This window comes from Vidua macroura, chromosome 7, assembly GCF_024509145.1.
Source record: "Vidua macroura isolate BioBank_ID:100142 chromosome 7, ASM2450914v1, whole genome shotgun sequence".
Lineage (NCBI taxonomy): Eukaryota > Metazoa > Chordata > Aves > Passeriformes > Viduidae > Vidua > Vidua macroura.
The window spans coordinates 17,510,662-17,533,353 of record NC_071577.1 but is presented as its reverse complement, the minus strand read 5'-3'; the positions used below and the strand labels follow the sequence as shown (position 1 = coordinate 17,533,353).

Genomic DNA, 22,692 nt, shown 5'->3' with positions numbered 1-22,692 from the left:
TTAAAAAAGGTTTGCTGCTGCAATTTTGGTTTGGTTTAATTTTTATGAAGGTGGACTCATGAGAATTAGAAAATATTCAGAAGTACACGTAGCTCTGAAAATGTAAAACCTTGCCCTGCAAAATCTATTCCTGTACCTATTTGTACATCTTCCTGAACTGAAAGTTCCTGCTGCTTTAATTACTGGGTTGTCAGAGGTGATCCTGCTGTATTGCCTATGATTTTTAATCAATTACTCACACATTTGGAGATTCTTAGGGAATTGGTTTATGTTGGCTGGCTAGTGTCTGTTTTAAGATTTGCTATTACAAAATATACTGGTAAAAGCAAATGTTTTTCTAGCTATAAACATATCTTTTTCTGACACCAGACATCTATTATTAGTCTCAGTTCATCATCTCAGCTGTAAAAATAACATTGGCTCCAGCATTTATGAATCTGAAATATATTACTAGAAACATATTTCACTTGTTGCTTGTGCAAAACAAAAATCTGAAAACTCTTTGTTTAGCTGCTGAAGTGCTTTAGAACTTAATATGAAATTCATGGGCATCTAAATAAAAGAATCAAGGAGAACTGACACACTCTACAAGTAAATTCTTGTGGGCCTATGTCTGAACTACTCACTTGGTACTTGCCCAGGCAGAACTGCAGTTAAAGCCAGCTATGAAACACTCGTCTTCATTTCAGTTAAATGACATCTGTAATTGTGCATTCTCACCCACTTCTGTAGCAGGTTTGCCTGAGGACTGTGAGCATTCAGTCATGCCCTCAAGATTTGACAAATAAATTGCAATAACTTGTCTAACCAACACTAAAATATTTTCATTCTCCTTGAAAACAAGCAGTAAGGAAATAATGAGTAGCCTGATGTTTGCATAAATAATTTTTCTACTATAGGGAATTAAGTATATTTCCCCCTTCACTGAAGCAGAATTGGTCCTGACCCATTCTTTTATATTTGGACACTAAATTCATTCAAGGGCTCAGAGAAAAGGAGAAAACTTAAATTTTGCAGCTTTAACACAGCCTTTAATTTCACACAACTGAACACAGAGAAAACTTTATTCAACTACCAGTTGTATGAATAATCACCAGAATCGTGTTATTTATTCTCTGGCACCAGTGAAAAAATCATATTTGGTATCAGAAGAACTGCCTCATTTCTTTAAAATATGTTGCTTTAATAAGTATTGTGAAAGTATGAAAAACAGTTGAAATTATTTCTCCCAGGGTTGTTAAAAAACCCAACAGAACCAGCAGGTGTCTTTTTAGCAAGTTATATTGTTATTTCATACTCACCTTACTATCATTCCATTATCACCATCATCCTAATAAAAACATCCTCTTGGGATATTCAATAGGCAATTCTATATTTAATCATTAACAGAACAACCAAGAAAAACAGATGCCTGATTTCACAGTATAAATAAGGTGCTGAAAGATTCAATGTATATGAAAGGATTCTTTAAAAGACCACATACATCTAGCTAAAAAAAATCCCAGTAGCTGATAGCATCCCTGTCCAGCAACACTAGTAGAGTCAATTTTGCTCGGCCATATGCCTATCTCTACTTCTCAAAGAAAGAAAAGCTTTGTATCATTTTAAGAATGCTGGTAAAAAAAAAAAAAAAAAAAGAAAAAAAAAAAAGCTTTGAAATTCATGTTTTTAGAACATGAGTAAGTAGAATTACTTAGAGGTATTTACTGTTAATGATACAGGACCATGAGTGCTCAGGCACAGAGCAGAACATCCAAAAGAGTCTTATTTCATCTTACAATATATTTTGATCCAAAGCTTATTCTTATTTTACTGCAGGAAAAGCAAAACCTTATCATTCCTTCCAAGGAAAATCCTGGTTGCATATATTTCTGATTGCTACAATAACTAAAGAGAGAAAATTTTGACCGTTTCCAGTTTGAACAAGAATTGCAACAGCTCGTCAATGTATGTCTGTCAGCTGCAGAGCTTGTTTTTCAGTTAATGGCACCTATAAGCAGTTTTCAGTTGAGGTGCAGAATTTGAAATGTAGCTAGCATTACAGACAGACCAAAGATTTCCCAGGAGCTCCCAGGAGCTTATCAACAGCAAAATACACCATATGACTGGTTTTCCATTCAGATTTAGACACACATAGAAAGATGAGGTTTGAATATCTACTTTTGAAAAGTATGAACAGTAAGGCTGGCAGGGAAGAAAGTGTTTAAAGATCCCAACGTATTATAATGATTTCCTGTTAACAGACTTTGACTTGCTAATTTTTCATTTGGCTCACCTTTCATCCTAAGAGCATAAACCAAACAGCAACTTCCTGAAAGAGCTGCTGAAATTACCTGCCAGAAAATGCCCAGAAGCTATTTACTGTTAAATGAAATGCAGGCATTGCATGTGCCATGGATGTAAGTACACATATGGTGCTTGCAACAGTGTAACTGTGATGAATTTATGAGCATTTATTAATAGTATTTTATATTATCAATTGTAAAAGCACTGTGGTCAAGCAGAAAATTCTATACTGTGCTATTACCTCTGTTTTGGGGGTAGAGTTTCAACAGATGGCAATATAGAAGGATCTTCATATGGCTGTGAAACACTGAATCAAAAAGGAACAAAGCTTACTTCAGACGATGCAATGGAAAAATGCCCTTGAAATGACTCTCCTTGGTGGCTGAAGCAGATTGAATTTACTACTTAGCTGACCGTAAACTAATACCTTTATCTAACAGGAATATGCCTGTGCTTAGCAGGCTCTATCTGAATCCACATAAACACAAATGCATGGTTATTTTATGGAGTATAGCTTCAGCTGAACTCTTTATGTCAGCATAAATGTGAAGAACTGATGAGGCTCATCAGTGGCTTTTGAGGGAGGCCACACAGAAGCACCAGCATCTTTGAAGGGCATAAGGCAGAACCTCTAAATAGGGCACAGGGACACAGTGGAAGACACCAAGCCACCCATCATTGTCCTGTTCCTCTCTTAGAGCCTCTCCCTATCCCTGCCTCACCCTCAAATTCAACTTTGTCACAACCTGTTTCGAGGTCTAGAGGACTTTGGTACATTACACAAAATTATAAGAATAATTAGAAACACTGTAGCTTTGAGGATCTTATAATGGTATCTGTGTGACAAATAACCTCAAATTTCCCAGGACAGATGCACCACAGTTCAGCTGGGGAGGTTGTATGTCTCTGGCTCCTAACTACTTCTGAAGGATTATATAAGAAACATTTTATTTGAGCTATTCCATTTAAAATGTGTGGAACACAAGATGATAAATAGAAACAAATGTTAAGGTGAAAAGGGATTTTGCTATGAGATCTGGTATAATTTTTTGTGTCAGTCCAAGTAAAGAGTTGCATATGTAAAAGTTTAGAATTTAAGCACTGGCAGAAAGATTTTTAAAATAAGCAATGAGAGCAAGATAAGTAAGGGAGTGTCCTGATGGTGGACTCATGAAATACAAACTGAGCCCTCCACTGGGATATTTCACCTCATTGATATCTGATGAATACACAGCACTGGCAATGGGGACACTGGAGAGATCATAAGCTTCCTGAGTAAATGTGATTCAACATGTTGCATGGTAATTTTGGAAAAAAAGGGAAAAAAAACCAGTCAGTTTTGTTGTGAAAGCATCCACAGATAGCCTTTGATAAACTAAAACCCACAGACAAGACCACAAGGTCAACTTTTCTAAGACTGATAAAGCTTGGAGTTGTCAATCCTGGACAACTAATTACTGTATGTCTACACAACATCAAGTCATTTATGAGGTCCAGGTTATTTTCCAAACATGATCTAGTTCACTCAGATACTGTGCCAGACTTGGCTTGACAGTGTTCCTCAGAATAACCTCCTGCTATTTTGAGTTATGTAGCTGTAACCACTGGAATAACTCTTTACAGGACACACTTAGGATGAAGAAGCTGGCAAAAAAACTTTGCAGTGGCAGCCTTTTCCCACCATCCTTGCCATACACAGCAGATCAGCCCAAGACTGCTCAAATGGTGGATTGTCATCACTATGACCCTGTGCGCTGCCTGTTGAGCTGCCCTGACACAGTGCCCCAGAGCAAAGCTGTAGTACAAAGGGTCAGGATTTGAAACAGGTTCTAATATTTAGCTTAATTAGGTGTGTAATGTTCTCTGTTCCTACCACCTGAAAAAAATGGGGTTTCATAGAGCATCCAAAGGGTTTATCTCTACCTACTAATTCCCAAGTAACAGAGTCTTCTGCTCTGCTGCAGTGAAGACTGAACCTGAAATTCCCATACCTATCATTTCACAAATGGGCATGAGGCCAATAGAGCATACAGAGAATGATCAAAGGCCAAAAATTATTATCTTTTATAATCTAAAATATGATTTTGACTCTTGAGTAGTTTAAAATAGTTGCATTTACTTTCCAATTTTCATATCAAAGCAAAATGCAAAGAAGTTGATACCACATCATTTGTATGCTTCACTTTGAGCTATTTATTTTGATTTAGAAGTAGGATCAAAGAATTCCTCTTTGCTTGATAAGTAAACAGTGACATTTCAATCTAGTAATTATCATATGCATTCCTGAAGGATTCATCACTGTAAGCATCTAGACTTTGCTGACCTGGGGTCACAGACATCATCTTCTATTGCATTCTTGGAGCTATATTTAAACCACACTTCAAATATTCTAAACTATGTTGTGTACTGGTTATTGCCCTTGCCCTTTCCCAAAGCAATGCCATACATACATCCTTCTGTGTAGCCATCTTGGAAACCCTGGGCTTCCTCTGGGAGGGAAGGGAATCTTTGCCACTATTCTGAGTTTGCATGGCTAGGCGTTGGTCGTGGGAGGGCTACAGAGGAGGCTTCTGTGAGAAGTTGTCAGAAGTTTCCCTTATGTTTGACTTGACTCACAAGCTCTTTGCTATATTTTCTCTCCCCTGCTTAGCTGAGGGTGGGAGTGGTAGAGTGGTTTTGGTGGGCACCTGGCATCCAGTCAGGATCAGCCCACCACAGCATGAGCAGCTCCCAGTGCTATTAACACAGCTGTTCTGTAACCACATGTCAAAGTAGCTACAAAAAAGCTTGCAGGGTCACAGTAGTAATTTTCTAGCATATAAAACTGTTATATAGCCATTATTGGACTTTTCCTGTGTGGTTTGAGAAACTGTGTGGGAGACAGGTTATGGATACATCCCCTATGGCCACCTCCAAATTCCAGTCAGGACGAGCAGAGACGGCCCAGCTATAGTAGGAGAGCAACAACTTTGTCACACAATCTGTGGTGTTTTTTTCCTGTCTGCAGAGTGAATGGGGGAGAGTGGTGGTATTTACAAGCACCAATAAATAAGTATTTTATGAACAGCAAGGAGTTGGGAGCTTAGACAATGAGATTACATAACAAAGTTAGAGTGCAAACTTGTTCAGTTAAACCCACTGATACCCACTTAGGGTGCAGCCACCTGCACCATTCCTGCTCTATGGCTTTATCATTAAATGTTTGCTGATGATCAATTTACAAATGCCATTTCCAAGTCACACTACTATTAACAATAGCAGGGAAGAACTCTCACAATGTGGGCATTGTCATGCTCAGACCACAGTCATGCCTTTCCATTTGGCTGAGGCCACTTTTGCCTACAGGAGCCCACATTCGTCTGGAAATATCCCAAAAAACCTTAAGGTTTAATTTAACTTTTTAAAATCTCTATCAGCAGCCACATTTCTCAAGATGAAAGGAAAAGCTGTAGAGAGACCACTGCATCATACATTTTGAAAAATAAGGACTGGATGAATTTGTGTTTTGCCTTTGATAGATTCATCACTAGCTGAGCTAACAGTGAAATTATTTTTCCTATTAGTACTATAGTGGTGATGTCTGACAAGTAAATGTTTTGGACTTCATGCTATGTCTGACTCAAAGAACACATGGCTCTGTAGCAAACTTAACCTGACATTTTAGTTCAATATTTAACAACTGTTCTGTCTGGAGAGCTCCAAATCATTCATCATTATCTCATTCAAAATGACAACACATCAGAAGGGGTGCTACGCATGCCTCTTGTGTCCCTTTATTAGCAGATCTACGTAAGAGAATAATTGCAGATTATCAGTTTACTGTAATGCTCCCTACCCTTTCTGCACTAATACCCATGGAAGTTCAGCAGATAAAAAAAGATGACAAGAACGTAGAACTCTCTTCTCTGTTTAGTTTTTCTTTCTACTCTGCCATATACTGGAAAAGGACACCAGAAATTATTTACTACTTGATGAACATTTCTCAGGAACTCTCCAAAGTACAATGACTAAACAACAGCTTCCCAAGTGGTGGAATTGAATTATCTTCCTTGATTTCATTTCAATTCTAAAGCAATTTTTTCAGACCTACAGCACACATAGACACTTGCAACTGTCTCATCCTGAAGGCTGAGTCCCTGATCAGTCAGGAGGTCAATATGTGGTAGCATCTTTCAGGATAGACCATAAGTTAGGACTTCTCGCTAGGGGCCAATTCTCGTAAAACTGATAGGATTTATAGGATTAAAATCTCTACATATTTTTTTTCTGTTTTTGCACACTAAGCAATATAGTCAAAATTGTGAAGACACAGCCAGAAAAGAACAAATATAGGAATAGATTATATGACCAGAAGTCTGATTTCCTCTGGAAATCAGGATAAAAAAAGAACACAAACACATGAACTGAAATTCTTTTTATTAGAGATACTAAGGAAAATGAAAATATTCCTAAAATGTTAATATTTAGTACTAGCGGATTTCTCAGAGAATGAAAGCTGTGTTAAAAGATTCAGAAAAAATGGCATAAGTAAATTTTTTGCTCCAAAGCAAAAGAACCAACCAAACAAAAAACCCCAAAAAAACCCCAAAACAACCCCACAAAACAAACCAAACTCCACCAACCCACCCCCCTCCAAAAAAAAAAAAAAAAAAAAAGCTCTAAACACTACCCAAACGCAGCTTAACAACTGCTTTAGTTTAGTTTTTTAAACATTACATTACATTAAGGAGATAAACACATGACAAAGAATAGATGGCCAATAATATCTGTAAGGGAAACTATAGTTGAACAAAACTATGGTTTGTTCCAAGTCTGATAAAACCCCTGATCTTCAAGTTGTTACCCATCTCTGTGATGAGATGGGTATTTCCATACAAATACTGAAAATTTGCTTCAAGTTCGGGAGCCTACTCTCCACAGAGAATCCCACTCTTCTCCTGATGGGAAGAAAGTGTTCAACTAAATTGCCACCAGGACTTATTTTTAATGTAGAAACAGTTGCAGTGGTGTAATCCAACAGACACAGATGGTAATCTGTCTAATTTGTATAGAGTAATTAATAGCATAACAACACACTGTCAAAACAGGGCAATTAAAAAAATATCAAGAGCAGGTTTCCCTTTTGAGTGGTTGTATTATGTTATCAAAAACTGAATGTAGATTTTAGATACATTGCAGAGGAAATAAAAGAATTAATTCAATTCAGACCTCATAGTCTGGCAAAGGAAACAGGAAACAGCTCCAGGTGGTTTCTGTAAGAAAAAGATGGAGTTTGAAAAAAATGAAACTTTTGCTATCTGGACCTCAATGTTTGGCATTGGAGATGGAGGGCATTATAAAATTATGTTACCACAGATGAATTCTTAACATGTTAAATCCTCTAAAGTCTTAATTGTTATTTTACTTTGGCAGTTGTCTGAGTTGTCACCATGTACACCTGGAGCAGTAACCTATCTTAAACAAAGCTATTTTCAATATTTCAGAGAATAAAATATTTACCAAATATTTCAAATCTCTTTCTGTTCAATAGCCTACCTATCAATGGCAAATTGATACCTTTTTATAGCAGCGTGTCTTGTTTACCTGATGATGTTACTTGGACTTAGCTCATTTCTCTCAAAACTAAAATGTGATTTGCTAGGTAAATGAACACAAAATTTGGTACCCACTGTCATTGTTAAGGACCCACAGAGAGTTTTGAAACTGCTGTAAAAACAGCAGGATGATAAATAGTCACCGATATTTTTTTGGAGTTAAGATTTTTTTTTTTTTTTTGTTATTTTTAATGCACGTCAAAAAACTGTTATTCACCTCATGGCACCCCAGTCAAGATCAGCTCTGGTGAAGAGGATAATAAATTACTCCCTAGGTAGAAGCAAATTTATCAGCAGTAGTCTACTGGACTGACAGTTGGGTAATCCACAATAGGGGCCTTCTCTTGAATAACAGTGGCAGCGAGCTCATGAAAGTCTCCTGTTTCATTCAGTAATACAACACTGACAGAGCAGAAACTCAAGCAATTCTACTGCTATTAGTGTTGCTGACCTTCCTCAGATTACTCATCTGGAGGGTAAAAAAAAAAAAAAAAAAGAAAAGTAGTGATGTTGAAGCACTAACAAGCTGTGAAAGTCAGGAAATACCCAGGCCACGAGGCTGCACATTTCTGTAGATGTGTTTTCCTATTAGAACAAGATTGTCTTATTCAGAAAGGAAACATTTCTTACAAAGGTTTCTTGTGCTTCAGCTAAAAACATAAACTCAGAATTCACCCTCCACCCAAATCCATCCACTATTGCCATAAGAACATCCATACTTCTTAATAGCAAATTTCACAGGTTTAAAAAAACAATACACTGTAGCATTCAGGGGCACCAGTTGTTTCAGAGACGTGAAATAGCAATTTGAGACTATCACAACAAATCTATTCTGTACAAGAAAGCATAGTAAATAGTTTAGAAAAGACAAGTTATGGATCACTATCATGCAACCGAATTCTCTCATACAAACAAAAAAAAAAAAAAAAAAAAGGAGAAAGTAAAGGATGTATAGAACAAAACGTTTTCATTGACCTGATTTGTCAGAGATGTTGGCTGTGACTGGCGTGGTGGAGCAGCCCGTGTTAACCTTTGCGCTGTCCTTGGAAGAACCAGCTTTGGGTTTGTTTTTCGTTGCCTCAAGTGCTTTGACCTTCTTGGCATGTTTACTTCCTTTGTAGTGGGCCTCGGCCTGGCTCTACAAAGGAGAACAAATCAGGCTCACTTTTTTTTGCACTTGTATATAATACAATGGGTGACAAGGCAGAAAAGTGACACTTTCAATAGTAGGCACCATATTATTCCACCTAAAAATTTTAATAGCTTTATACTAACATTTTTCATGGATGTAAGTTTTTATATATTCAAATTACAGGATTTTAATTAATATGGCATGTTTTCAGTAACTTGGAAAAAGAAGCTTCAAGATTACATAAAGCTCTGTCACTCCTAATGTAATTGCTTACTTCTATGGTGCTTAAAGATTTAAAGGACTATACAAATGTAAACACACTCAATTGAGAAAGATGATACTCAATTTTCATGTGGTGTTCCCCAGTCTTTATTACTTGCAGTTAGAAAGACGTACTGTGCTGAAACATGATTAAATAATCCATTTTTCCTTCTGTTTGATCTAATACAGATGTCATAAAATACTTTCACTTTCATACTAACAGCAACTGAGACAATTGAAAAATATTACTTTACTATTAGATCAAAAAATAAGGGTTAAAATGAGGAAACACCATACCTGTAAACTTCAAGTACAACAAGAAAACAAAATACTTGCCACTCTTGATTGCTTTATAAATTGTCTTGAATATTATTTTTAAATACTAAGAAAATTGGGACCTGAAGGACAGGGAGAAGAGGAGCTTTTAAAAATTATTATTTATTTTGTCTTAATCTGCCCAAACAGAACAGTATAAATATGTACTGAGATGTTTACTTTACCTTTGCCTTAAAACTATCTTCAGAAACTAGGTCAGTGTTTTTGAATTTGCACAGCTAAAGCTAGACATAAATATCTGCCCATTTTTTTAATGATATTGAGTCCCCTTCATTGCTCCTGACTCTAAATCAGATGCCTTGACAAATCAGGCCACTTTGTTAGAAGCTTGACTTCTTAATATATTAATTTACTAAATAATGGGCAAGAAAAAAAATCTTATCCAAACTAGTCTGTTTTCATGACATTGTACTATTCAGCAATAGCTTTGCATTATTAATATTTCCAAACACAATTTTAAAGCATCATTTCAGGCATACCACTAGGTGCCTCTATTGAAGGTTACATATTAACCAAAGTTAATATTGCTGTTTACTTCAAATTAAAACACTCATAGAAAGCATGCTTCTTCTAAGCACATCTTGGCACCTGCCATACAAGAACATCAGTGCAAGTAAACTTTCACTGTGTTCATGCAAAACCACATTCATTCTCTCTCATCAATCAATTATCAACTACTTTATTTAGTTTGCTGTGTTAAATGAAGCGAGCCATGAAACAAGTCACATGCTTTTTATAAAGAGCAACTATAATATGTAAGATGCTAGAACTCCATAAAGAGTTCTGCCATAATGAGGAAAATTGTTTTAAAATCTGCAGAAATGGGCATTACAATACAGTCACCTTGGGACAGCATGTAATAACAGTGTTATCATATGGTAGAGTAGAAGTGAAGAATAGAAACACCTGGAGTGGGCAAGAGAACAGACAGCATATTGGAGTCCTCACACAAGTAACTGGCACCATTAAACTGATGGAGAATTGTTGCTAAAATTGAGGACAGAAGTTCTTACACACCAGAACTTAAGTGATTTTACAGCCTATGAAACAGTGCTTTCCATCTCAGAAGGACAGTGTATGTTGTTGTGGGTGCATCTTTCCTTTCATAGGAGATTTAAGTAAGCAAGCGTTCAGTAAGAAAGGCTGCTAGATTAGTTTTATTTTTAATTCCTCTGAAAGTGAGATGTCTTTTAAAAACTTTATTATAAAAACAGCAAAGAGTTTACTCATCAATTGCTAGTAAAATATTTCTTGATTTAAAACCTTTGAAATATTAACACGCATACAAACACAATTTAAGGGTTATAAAGAACAACTAACCAGCTATACCACTAGACTATGTGCACTACTTAAAGGGACACTTGTCAACTTCTGGGTTGGATCTGTCCAGTTCTGAATGTGGGCAGAGGAGCACAGTCCTGTTTTTGCCCTGCTATGCCAATGTGCCTTATGAGGCACAGGAGTCCCATCCTGTCTCTCTCCACCTTTGCTGGGTTTTTTCCATTTCTCTTAAGCTTTGCAGTTGCAACATGAAGTACTGGAAGAGTGTTTTCCACCAATAAAATTCAATAAACTATTCACACATTGCAGTGTACAAAAAGTGGAGCTAAAAATTGGGGTGAATATATACCCTTTCCATTCCAATACTTTTAACTTTTAATAATAGCAAGTACAAGATTGTCCACTCAAGCATCCTCAAGTTGATGATGTCCCTTTAAATATTTGAAGTCTATGCTCCGCGCATATGCGTGCTGTTGATAGGATCATATGCTGCCTGAGGCCAAAGCTATGACATAAGAGACATAAATGCACTCAAGAGAAAGACTTAGTAAGTCAATTGCTTGATAATAAGCCTTTCTGCTGATATTTGCAATAATGATGCCTGCAATATCAGTAATAACCTACTACAGTTTTTGATTCCCTTCATTCAATCCTCATACAGTGTACATGAGACCTGTTGAGAACAAACAAGCCCAGGCAGGATTAAAATTAAGATTTCCATAATAACATCATGGAAACATGGTGAATGGACCATGTTTAAGCTTTCTAATTATCATAATCTATCAAATTCATAGCTGCATGTTATAAGGCCAAAAGGTATGGCTGTGATCTGTCTAAGCAGGGGTTTGGAAATGTCATCCTTCTTCAATGCTGTTCAAACTAGACCATATTGCTTTGGGGGTGGGTGGGATTCTCCAGGTTGGATTTTGAAGTAGTTAAGGGATGCAAAAATCTACCTTTAAAAATTGTTTCAGTGTCTCACTTTGTTAGTTAAGTAGATACTATTTGTTTCTACATTGACTTTGTCAAGTTTCAGTTCCAGGGGCTACACGTTGTTAAACCTTTGGTTTTTATACTTTCTCTACTCATCTCTGTTCTGTGAATAGAAACACAGACACTCTTTCCAAGCATGAAGTTAGAGGAGCATTCCTTAAAGTATTTAAGCAATCTTTCCTAACCACATAAGCACTATTTTCTAGTCCTTTCTGATACTTGAAATTCAGAGTTTGCTTTTTATGCACTGTGGTATAAATAATTTGATTCACCTGCCTTTTGGTAACTGAAATGCTGTACTACCATGTTATGTAAACCTTTGGAGTTTTCTGGAGTCATAGCAAGCAAAAGAAAAAAGGGCAGCTGAGGCAATCTGAAATTGGAACTCAAGTTCTGATTAGTACTGATACCAATTATTGTGATTATTAATTTCCTGATCATTAATAACTCTAATTTTATAAAATATTTGCAAAAGCATCATATTCAAGGCAAATGCATTTGTTCCTAGTCTCACTTAAAACTTGATTATGAGACAAATACAGCATTAGAGCAGAGGCTATGAGCTTTGTATATTATTGAAATACTAGATTTATCTTTGAAATAAGCCATAATTATACAATTATCATTTTTAGTTAAAGCAAGAAGCTGAAAATTTATTTTCATTTGCTCAGGTAATCCACAGGAAGTTGTGCACACATAGGGTTCAAAATTCATGTGCATAAAAGAAAGGTACTTTACCAATTTTAATATAAACCCCCACTAAAATACAAAGTTAACTTAAGGGTAAATATCTTTGGGATACAATATTTTAAATGCATACTGAAGGAACGTTTTGATCATCATTAAGTACAACTAATTCATGCAAATTGTGTGTCAGCAAAACAATATTTAAGAAAATAAAAAAGTTAGGAAAAACCAAAATGAAAATCTGTTACCTCAGAATATCTTTCTATACTCATATAGTATAATGATTTTAATTGCAAAATACTTTATTCCAGTGTAAACACCTGCATTTACTGTAGGGATTAATGCATTCTACAGTAAAATAATTTATCTGTGCCACAATTCAACTTTATTTAAATATTTACTTTTCATTTCAAAAATATTATGTTACATCTGTTGCTTACATAGTTGGTATTAAACCTTACCATTGAATTATCATTATTACAATTTTGAAATTAAATGCATAATAGGTTAGGAGGACACTTTTTGAGAAAGTGGAATAAGAAAATATTTCTATGAAAGAACTCCTTAGCTGAAAGGAATGTTTAATTTTGAATTGAATCTAATACCGACTAGGATCTACTAGCTTGATACATACACATTGCAACACTTTAAAAAAGGACCTGCCTACTTATTAGACAGCACAGAAAGTCATCAAGTACTGGCTAGTAACGTTTAATGAACAAGAAAAGCTTTAAGCTGCCATAAATGTGACATTATGAATCAGAATGTAAAGAATGCCTTTGTACTGACAGGCCAGATTCCAAAAGCATGTTTATGCATTTGTCTGGCATTACTTTTTGATCAATAGGATGCATATTTTATGACACTAAAAAAATATGTCTACATATTTGTAAGACCATGGCTTAGTGAATAGCTGTATTTTAAATTAAGTTGCAAATAATTAAGAATATAATCAACAGACAAATAACCACGTAATTTTCCCCCATAATTTTTCTAATATATACACCTTAAAATTTATACACCTTATTTCTATCCACAGTCTTTAGTACTAATTAAAAACCCCTAACCAATCAAACCTTATGAATTTTTTAATTTTTGAGAAAGCCTCTATGTCATAAGGATTAATGACTTGGCTGTAAGAAAGGATAGCTTTTTCATTAAAAATGATACAAATGCAATATTTTATTTACAATTGCTACTTGCAACTACAAATTATTAAGTTTGAAATCCAAGCAGGATGTTAAACTGCATGACTACATACAATACATATAAAACAGCCTTATATACTAGACTGCATTTAATAAAACATCAACAATTTAAATTATCTTCTACATGTAAACAGGCTTTTGGAAATCAACGTGAATGACATTAGCCTATTGTAGTGCATAAAACAACTTCAGTAGCTTTACTTTGTAGAAAGTTAAAAATGTTTGTAAATCTGCATATATTGAAAAGATCTAGATGACCAGGAAACAGGCAGGTCGTATGGATTCATTGATAGCAGTATTACCTTTAAGAAAACTCTGAACTACAGGCAAGACTGCAGTATAAAAGATAACAGAATATTCCCCATCAGGAACAATGACTGACAGTGTGTTTGAAATCCACATGACTCATTTTGACACTTCACAGGTGACTGAGTTTTAGAATCTACTTGCGATGTGAATGACTAATTAGCTGAATTGCTACACAAAGCAACATTAACCTGATGAAAGGCCTGAGTAAGTCTAAAGGTTCAGTGTGTGTGTGTGAGATCAAGAATTTTACAGGTTTACTCAAGAGCAGCTGAAGTAGCCTTTCATTAGGTTTTCATGGAAATAAGACAATTGCACCATCAACTCTTTAGCTGAATGCTTGAATCTGCTACCACATCATCCAGTCTGGCAATTAACATATACAATTAAATATATATAGATCTGCATGGACAGAAAGAAGGAGAAATGCAGAAAAAAGGGAGAGACTGAAGCATCCACATGGGAAATGCTGGTTCATGCCTTGAGCTGCACAATATTAGGTGAGTGCCATAACTAAATGGAACTGAAAAAGGTGGCTCACAGCTCTTATTTCTTCTTGTTTGCTACTGCACCTTCTTAAAGCGGGAATTCCACCCTGGATGGGAAATATCCTCCACACCAATTCTAACTCTAACAGGCTGCCCAGTGAAGTGGTGCAGTCACTATCCCGGAAATTGTTCAAAAACCTCCTGGGGTGTGGCACTTGGGGATATGGTTTAGTGGTGAACATGGTGGTGGCTGGACTTGATTAACTGAGGTCTTTTCCACCTTCAATGATTCTATCTCAAATCCTGTGTTCATTTGGTGTTGATACAATTGGTAATCTCTAATGAAAAATATTTTATTGAAAATACCACAAAAGCCTCTGCCAGTAACAGTTCAACCCTGGAAAATGGAACAGCTGAAAGACTGAACAGATATATAATAATCCTGAAAACTTCCGTTCTATTATGGAGTACTTATAAAGACGAATTTTTTTCCTGCATATCACAATAAAATTTTACATAAATTTAAGCTAAAAAACCCAAATATATCCTAAATATAGTCATAATTTATATTGTAGAAAGAACCTCTCAACACCTGTGTTCCTGCCCACTTCTATTCATCAAGTTGGTTACAATGGCAGTGGTCCTGGTAGAGAAGGAAACTAACTGTGCAAGATAGGAGCAGAGGGGTATTTATGTTTGTAACATATTATTTCAATTCACAGCAGATCCTAAACTAGAAAGCTCTTTTAATAGTAAGATGTCTACAAAATATTTTATCACTTAGTTTATCTGTTAGAACCATTCTGTAAGAATATGAACGTTTATTTGAGTATATAAATTATGAAGAATTTAGACTAGAATCATAACTCTAATAAGAATTACATGATAAATTAGGAAGCAGTGTTGAAAAATAGATTTTTATCTCATTTGCTATTAATAATAGATGTAATTGAGGAAATCTGCAAACCTGGCATTTTCATACATTTTTTAGACCAAAGCTATGCATTAGTTTTTCAATCCCATCCTTACAGGTTTCTAAAACCTAATTTCTCAAAATAGTCAGGTAGATTATTATTGAAAAGAACATAGAAAAACCAAGAAGCTGTGAGAATATCAGCCATGTCATAAGAAGTCATATTTAAAACACCTTACCAAGCTTAGTTAAAAGCTCCATTAAATTGCTGTTATTTGAACAGAACTTCCATCATGTTATAACCCTGTACCCTATAATCATGCGGTATTTCTGTCATGTTGGAGCTAACAACTTTCATCATTTTGTCAGTTCTGTCTACAAAACACAAAATTACCTTCACAAGTTCCTGAGATTTATGCTTTTAATTACCTCCTATCTGCTTCACTACCCTCCATACCCAAAGAATCAATATAGTCTTATAAATAAGAAAAGTGTAAAATGTTTGACAGAAGACAATGACAGTTCTGTACATTTTTATGTGATGCTATTGATTATTTTGTTTATTATCCTTTTGACAGCATGATTTATTTAAATCTGCAAAGTCAACTTTTGCTAATACTTGCCTAAACTTAAAAAAATTGCCTTCTGGCTTTTAAAAATGATGAACACTATCATCACATCATCTTTTTAGCTTTAAATGCATTCAGCAATAAGATGACCTTCATTGTCTCTTAATGCCAAATTGTTACATCTGCTTTTCTGATTTGCCTCAAGGTGTTTCCTCCTGATTTTTGAATCTCCTCCTGATTTTTGAGTCTCCTCTTGATTTTTGAGGTGACACCAAAAATCAGGGCTGACTAGCAGTCATTACCCATACAGCAACACACTGTGCAGACACAAGTTTATTTTCAATCCAATTATACCCTATGAACAAGACAGTGCCTACAGGCTGTACCACGGCTAAAGATATTTCTATAAGAAACAAAGCGTGCAGAGGGAAGCAGACATTTTCACTTATTTTAGGCACAATCAACAGATGACAAAATCTGTTTACCAAAAGGACACCACCAAACAAAAATCAGAAAAATAGTACATGGACTCCAAGCACCATGCAAGTTTGGATATAGAGAAGCATGGCTGCTGGAAAAAGGGATTAGATTAGTACTGACATTACTGTATAGTACCTAAGCTCCTAAAACTCAGTGGACTATCACAGAATCCTTTGGGTTGGAAAGGGCCTTTGAGAGCAAGTTCAAATGTTAACTCAGCACTGCCATGTTCACCACTAAAACATGTCCTACACATCCTTTAAATACCTCCATGGGATGGTGACTGCACCACTTCCCTGGACAGTCTATTCCAATGTTTGACAACTTCATTTTGGTGAAGAAATTTCTCCTCACAGCCCATCTAAGCCTTCCCTGGACCAACTTGAAGCAGTTTTTTCTCATCCTATCACTTGTTTCCCGGAGAAGAGACTGACACCACCTTGTTACAACCTTCTTTCAGGTAGGCATAGAAAGTGATAAGGTAACCCCTGAGCTTCCTTTTCTCCAGGCTAAACAATCCCAACAACCTTAAGACTAAACAATAAAATAAAAATAATGAGGGAGAAGAGAAACTACTTGAACATAAGGTAACGATTCAGCTAAGGAGAAAAGAGCAGTTCTGCAGGAACCAAACAAATGTCCTTCCAACTACAACTCCCTTTTCCCTTATGGCTGCAAGCTACACTGTCAGATGCCATAGCAGAATAGTCATCTTGGGGCCAAAGCTCCACAGCTGCTGGAGACTTATTGTCCCACACCAGTTGAGGAAAATGCTGCAGATTTTTCTGCTGGCCAAAAGGAATGAGAAAGAATGAGCCAGGGGTAGGCAGAGAAGGACTCGGTATGGGATAAAAAGGAGCCATTTTCCCCTTGCCCTCTTGCTACTGGACCCTACTATGGGCACCATATGGATTCAGTAAACTCACTGTTGTGGTTTAGGAATGGTATTCCCCAGTTTAGCACTGCAGCTAAAATCAGATGTCACTTCCCTTCCTCCCTCCAAATGGAGGCACAAAAGGAAAAGGTCTTGGGTTGATACAAGAACAATTTAATGGAAACAGCAATGAGATAAGAAGATGAGCAGTAAGAGCAACAATATTAATAACAAAAGGTATAAGAAAAAGAAGCTCCCAACAATAAATAATTCCTCTCAATAAATAAAAGCTCCCAATAATAAATAGTAAGACTGCTCCATCTGCCGTATTTCCATAAGTGGTGGGAACCCCTTCTTAAAGACAACTCCTAGCAAGGATGGGAGGTGGTGTAGAAGAGTCTCCAGGCCCCTGGCCATGCCTCTCCCAGCTACTGCAAAAAATTAGCCCTGTCCAGGGCAGAACCAGAATACTCACTCAAGATGATTTTTGGTTTTGCTACAATGTCTGTAATATATATAATTATTATCACCATACAAATCTATGTAATTAATCCCAAATTCTTAAAAGGATAAAACCGAAGTATTTCTTCAAAGGTTAAGCTAGATCTTTCACAGCATGTTTTGCTTCCTCTTGGTGGAATACACATACTGTAAAATCTGACTCACAATCACAATCTGTTCCATGGAGAGGATTCTTCCTCTTCTACTGCCTGGCCTCTCATGGATTATTAACGTAAGACCATAGCTTGAACTTCATTGACACATTAGTCATTGCTGCACTGAAGCACGTGCAGTGTCATCACCATGAAGAAATTAAAAAGTAACATGGTGTTTACAGATAATTTGATGCAAAGATGGAAATACCTGTGTTTATTCCAAAACACTGAAGCATATCCAATTGCAACTGTTGATGAATAATATTGCTTTTTTCCATTTTTTATTTTAACTATTTTCAAAAAGAGTATGTTCCTGTGTATAAAAGAATGAAGTTTATGCAGACTAGAATAAGTATCTCATTGACAATACTGTTTAATCAACATCATTAATATCAATCCTCATAACACTATCCTTCCTAAAATGAGATTTCTAAACTATTTCAACTATACTTGACTCCTGGTATCTACCACCATTACAAACAAGTTTAGGAAAGAGACCTTTTCTCTATTCCCTCCTCACATTTTTTTGCCCATTTCACTTCCTCTATTCCTATACTTCTATGCTTTTTCTCCTCACTGCATCCTGCTTCTCTCTCTCTCTCTCCTCTTCAAAATAAAAGAAAAAGAAAGAAAATTAAAAGAAGAAGAACAAAGAGTAAACCAGAAGGCAAATTGAATGGGTGAGGGTTCAGTTCTAGAGGCAGGCATCCCATCTAATTTGGCATGTCCTCAGGTATCCTTTGTCAGCCTGCTGTGGATGTCCCAGGCACCTCCGATACTCCAACAGCAAGACACTTCAATTTAAGCACCTAATCCCACTCTGAGCTCCAGCTGGGGTATCTTAAACAGATAGTGCAAAAAAATGTTGAAGGCAACCTCAGCTATCATTGCTGTAATATTGATACTACTTTTACAGATATAATTCTCCTGAAGGACTTCAAAGTTCAGGCTATTAAGACAACTTCAGTTTACTGTTATTTCAGAGATGATATTATACTTTTTCTGTTTCAGGAGACTTTGGATCATCTCTTCCATACTACAGTTTCTCCTGGAGTTGACAGAGATTGGAAGTGGTGTCCAAACTACTTGTAGCAGAATTTATTAGCCAAAATAGACAACTTCAAATTTGACCAAAATGCAGCTGAAAATATTAAAAAAGGACAGGCAGAGTGTGATGGTGAATGTCTGTAAGTATGAGTCAAATACTATAATTTCTTTTTTTGGAAGAGGACAGACATATCAAGTTAAGATTAGATAAAATTAATAATTTGTACACAGAGGTTTTCTTCATGTTGTACTTTTAGAAATTGAAGACTGGGAGATCCTGAAGAGTTCAGTTAGAAAATACTATTCAAATTATATGGCAGAAGAAAAATCATTCTACAAACTTTATTTTTGAAAATAAAGAAGCCATCACTTCAACAAGCACAATTCCACATTCAAGACAATGTATTTTAAATATTTAAATTTTAAATTTTCCTCACATCTCTGATCTTTCTATTCCTGCAGGTAGCTGCAGATCCCTGCCTCTGAATCTGATGCCAGAACACTCTCACCAAAGCTATGTGCAGACACAAGCAAAAGAAACCCAAAACCTTTGCAATTCGCTGTATTAATTTAGTGGGAGGTTTGACCACTACAAATTGACTAGTTTGATTTTTTTTTTTTTTGTTTTGGTCTATTGATTCAGACCAGTGAGTGTCCACAGCACAAGGAAAAGATTGCAGGCAAGGAAACCAATTTTCTTCTCACAGATGAATAACCACTGTCTGTGTTTCTTGTGCAATTGATAAAACACCACCAGAATGAAACCAGCATCTTCAAACACCATGCAAATGAAATTAATTTAGGAGAATAAAAATTAAAAAAACAAACAAAACAAAAAAATACTCTTCATAGTTTAGTTTTGACATTTTTATTTAATTTAATTGCATGATTTAGGTCAGAGAAAGTTCAAAGGAATGGAATGCCTATCAACAACAAGAAGTATGTCAGCGTTGTAGAGCTAGAAGAAACTGCAAGTGTGGAGTGATGGTACTACTAATCTCATTCTGCAATGTGCTACACTGAAATTTTAATGCAGATTAACAGAGTTTGATGCTACTCAAAAGCATGTCATATGGTAGAACTGATTTCCTGAAAGATTCAGCAGTTACAAGGTTCACACCTATCTGACTCCCCACTCCTCCAGTCAGCAAACAAAGGATAGATCACTCCACCCTATTGAATACACCTGGCCCAGAAGAAGAAGTGTAGCTATAACTTGCCATGCTTTTGTGATGCCTCTATTTAAAGCAGAATATGACATGCACTTTTTGTTCTACTTTGTAAGTATAAGCAGGAAAAATTGCTTGGTTGACAGAAGTAAAAAATGATAAAACATATCAGCTCTTTTTTTGCCTTTTTTTTTTTGTTTTGTTTTGTTTCAAGCCACTCAGTTGTGGTTCAATTTATCTGCCTGAACTGCTGTTTTTTCACCTGAATGTCAGCACAAAGTGAGTGACCCCTCTGGGGACACATCCTATCATCAGGGGGACCCTGACCTCAAGAGGAGAGGGAAGAGTGAGGACAGCCTGAGCCATCTCACTGGTGATGGATCCACCTCAGAAGCAAGATCCATGAAGCCAAAGAAAATTTTAAAAATATTATTGGTTCCTTGATTTAATCAGTAAAAGGAGACACCTGAACTAAGTATCAGAGCAGAAAAGATTTTTTTTTCCCCTTAAATCTTAACCTTAAAGAAGACAAGCAAACTAAATTTAAAATAATGACTTCTGAGATGAGTTAACTAAGCAGATATTGCCACTTCAAAGGAAGTTTAATAAGCTTGTCAAATGATGACAGATTTAGAAATCAATTTGAAGCTGAGATAGCACTGCTTCAAAATCCTTACCAGCCTAGACAAGAAAAGCAAACTGGGAAAAACACAAGACACTTTTCAAAGTGCAGTGTTAGAGGCAGAGAAAACCAGGGTCATGGGTATGGGTGCTTTACTGCAAACCTCTAGGAGCACAAAATACTCAAAGGCTTTGGAAGAGGTGCCTGCAAACTGTTTCTGAGACCAAAATTATGACAGAAAAATATATAATATTAACACATCACTTCAGGATTTAGTCTTACCCTCAAGATTAAAAAAACATCTAGGAATTTGAGTTTATTTTTATTAATACAATGACATTAGTAACAGTCTTCAAGAACAAATACATACTCCTTAACTGGCAGAAGTTATAATTTTCTTAGATACAGTTTCCTTGAATTTCTTTAATTTTCAAGCTACTTAGGAAGAAACATTAAATGGTTATATATTTTAAAAACACCTCTTTTTTCACCATTTTTAAACACCATGACTCTTTTGTAATGATTTTTTTTTAAAATTAACCTCCAGGAAACAGTTTCTTTGAATTTCTCATACTCAAAATGACAGCTAGAACTAAGTGTTTATATTTATTATAAATGAAAGTTTTTGGAAGAGTGACTTTATTTAAAAATGGAAAGATGTATCAGCAAGGACATCTAAACAACAAGAAAAGCTATTTCTTCTGGAAGAAAAGCAAATATGACCCGGAGAACTAGCTGGGAAGCTTTTCTGCTTCACTTCCTTTATTTTAAGAAAAAAAAAACCCAGGCAAACATTTCTTTTTGCAATACCTGTTGAAGGTTATTGTACCGTCACATGGGATCTCACCTATGGACATGGCACTGGTATCATGCCAGAGCTATGTAAGAAAATTAAGAGTTCATGGTCTATGGACTTCTACCTCTGAGTGGACAAAAAAAACCCACCAGGCTGAGCAGAATGCAGGTAGAACTGGAATGAGTTATTTGGGAAAAAGATATTTAGATTAATTATACCTAATGCACCAAATTAAAAAAAAAATAAGGAAGAAAATTGGCAATACTCACATCAGAGTTAAAACGAAGCTGGCAGACATTACAGGAAATGACTTGCTTCTTCTTTGGGGGAATGGACACTCCAAATGTATGGTTTATGACTGCTTTTTGCACAGGATCCATCTGGAGAACAAACAATAACCAATTTACAACTTTTCAGGGCAATAAAGAGTACAGAAGAAAAATTTTTAAAAAAATGACACTTCCAGCAGAAAGCTCTTTTCTTTTCTTTTTTTGACATAAACAGGAGAAATAAGATTCTAGCCCTCATAATAATTAGATTTAACATAGGTTAGGGAATTGGTAGCATGCCAAAGCTAATGAAGAAAAAAGGCAGCTTCATTGTAGCTGTCATCCCCAGGTTATTAAATAGTTCTTTCCCCAACCCTGCATATCTTCTGGGCTGCAGGGCCCCCCGACCACACCTGAAATGCAAATGAAAGCCCTCCCCTATCACCCACTGTCCCGACAGACATATCACAGAAGCCACTTTGGCACCCTGACAAGTCACTGTCATTTATTTCTACATGCTTTCCTTTGAGTGATAAATATTTGCAATTATTTGAAAAATATTCTCTCCTGGAGATCTCTTTGTGAAAGGAGGTCCTTTGCAGGCTCTGCTACAAATACCACTTGCTGGGAAAAGAGGTTACAATCCCCAGGCATTTCCACGCAGAACTGATGAGTGACAGAGCCCATGGGAAGGCTGAAGTTCGGAGGAACATGAAGGGAATGTT

The 22,692-nt window shown here is 36.1% G+C and overlaps 1 protein-coding gene across 6 annotated transcripts in view; it reads right to left on the bottom strand.

Moving 5' to 3' along the window:
* Positions 1 to 22,692, bottom strand: part of ZNF385B (zinc finger protein 385B) — a 157,609-nt gene that overhangs the window by 14,071 nt on the left and 120,846 nt on the right. For all 6 annotated transcript variants that reach the window (XM_053983008.1, XM_053983014.1, XM_053983011.1 and 3 more), the window contains 2 exons: positions 21,968 to 22,078; positions 8,856 to 9,018 (listed from right to left, as the gene is read on the bottom strand). In XM_053983008.1, coding sequence (XP_053838983.1) covers positions 8,856 to 9,018; positions 21,968 to 22,078 — 274 coding nt within the window. The remainder of the gene's footprint in view (positions 1 to 8,855; positions 9,019 to 21,967; positions 22,079 to 22,692) is intronic.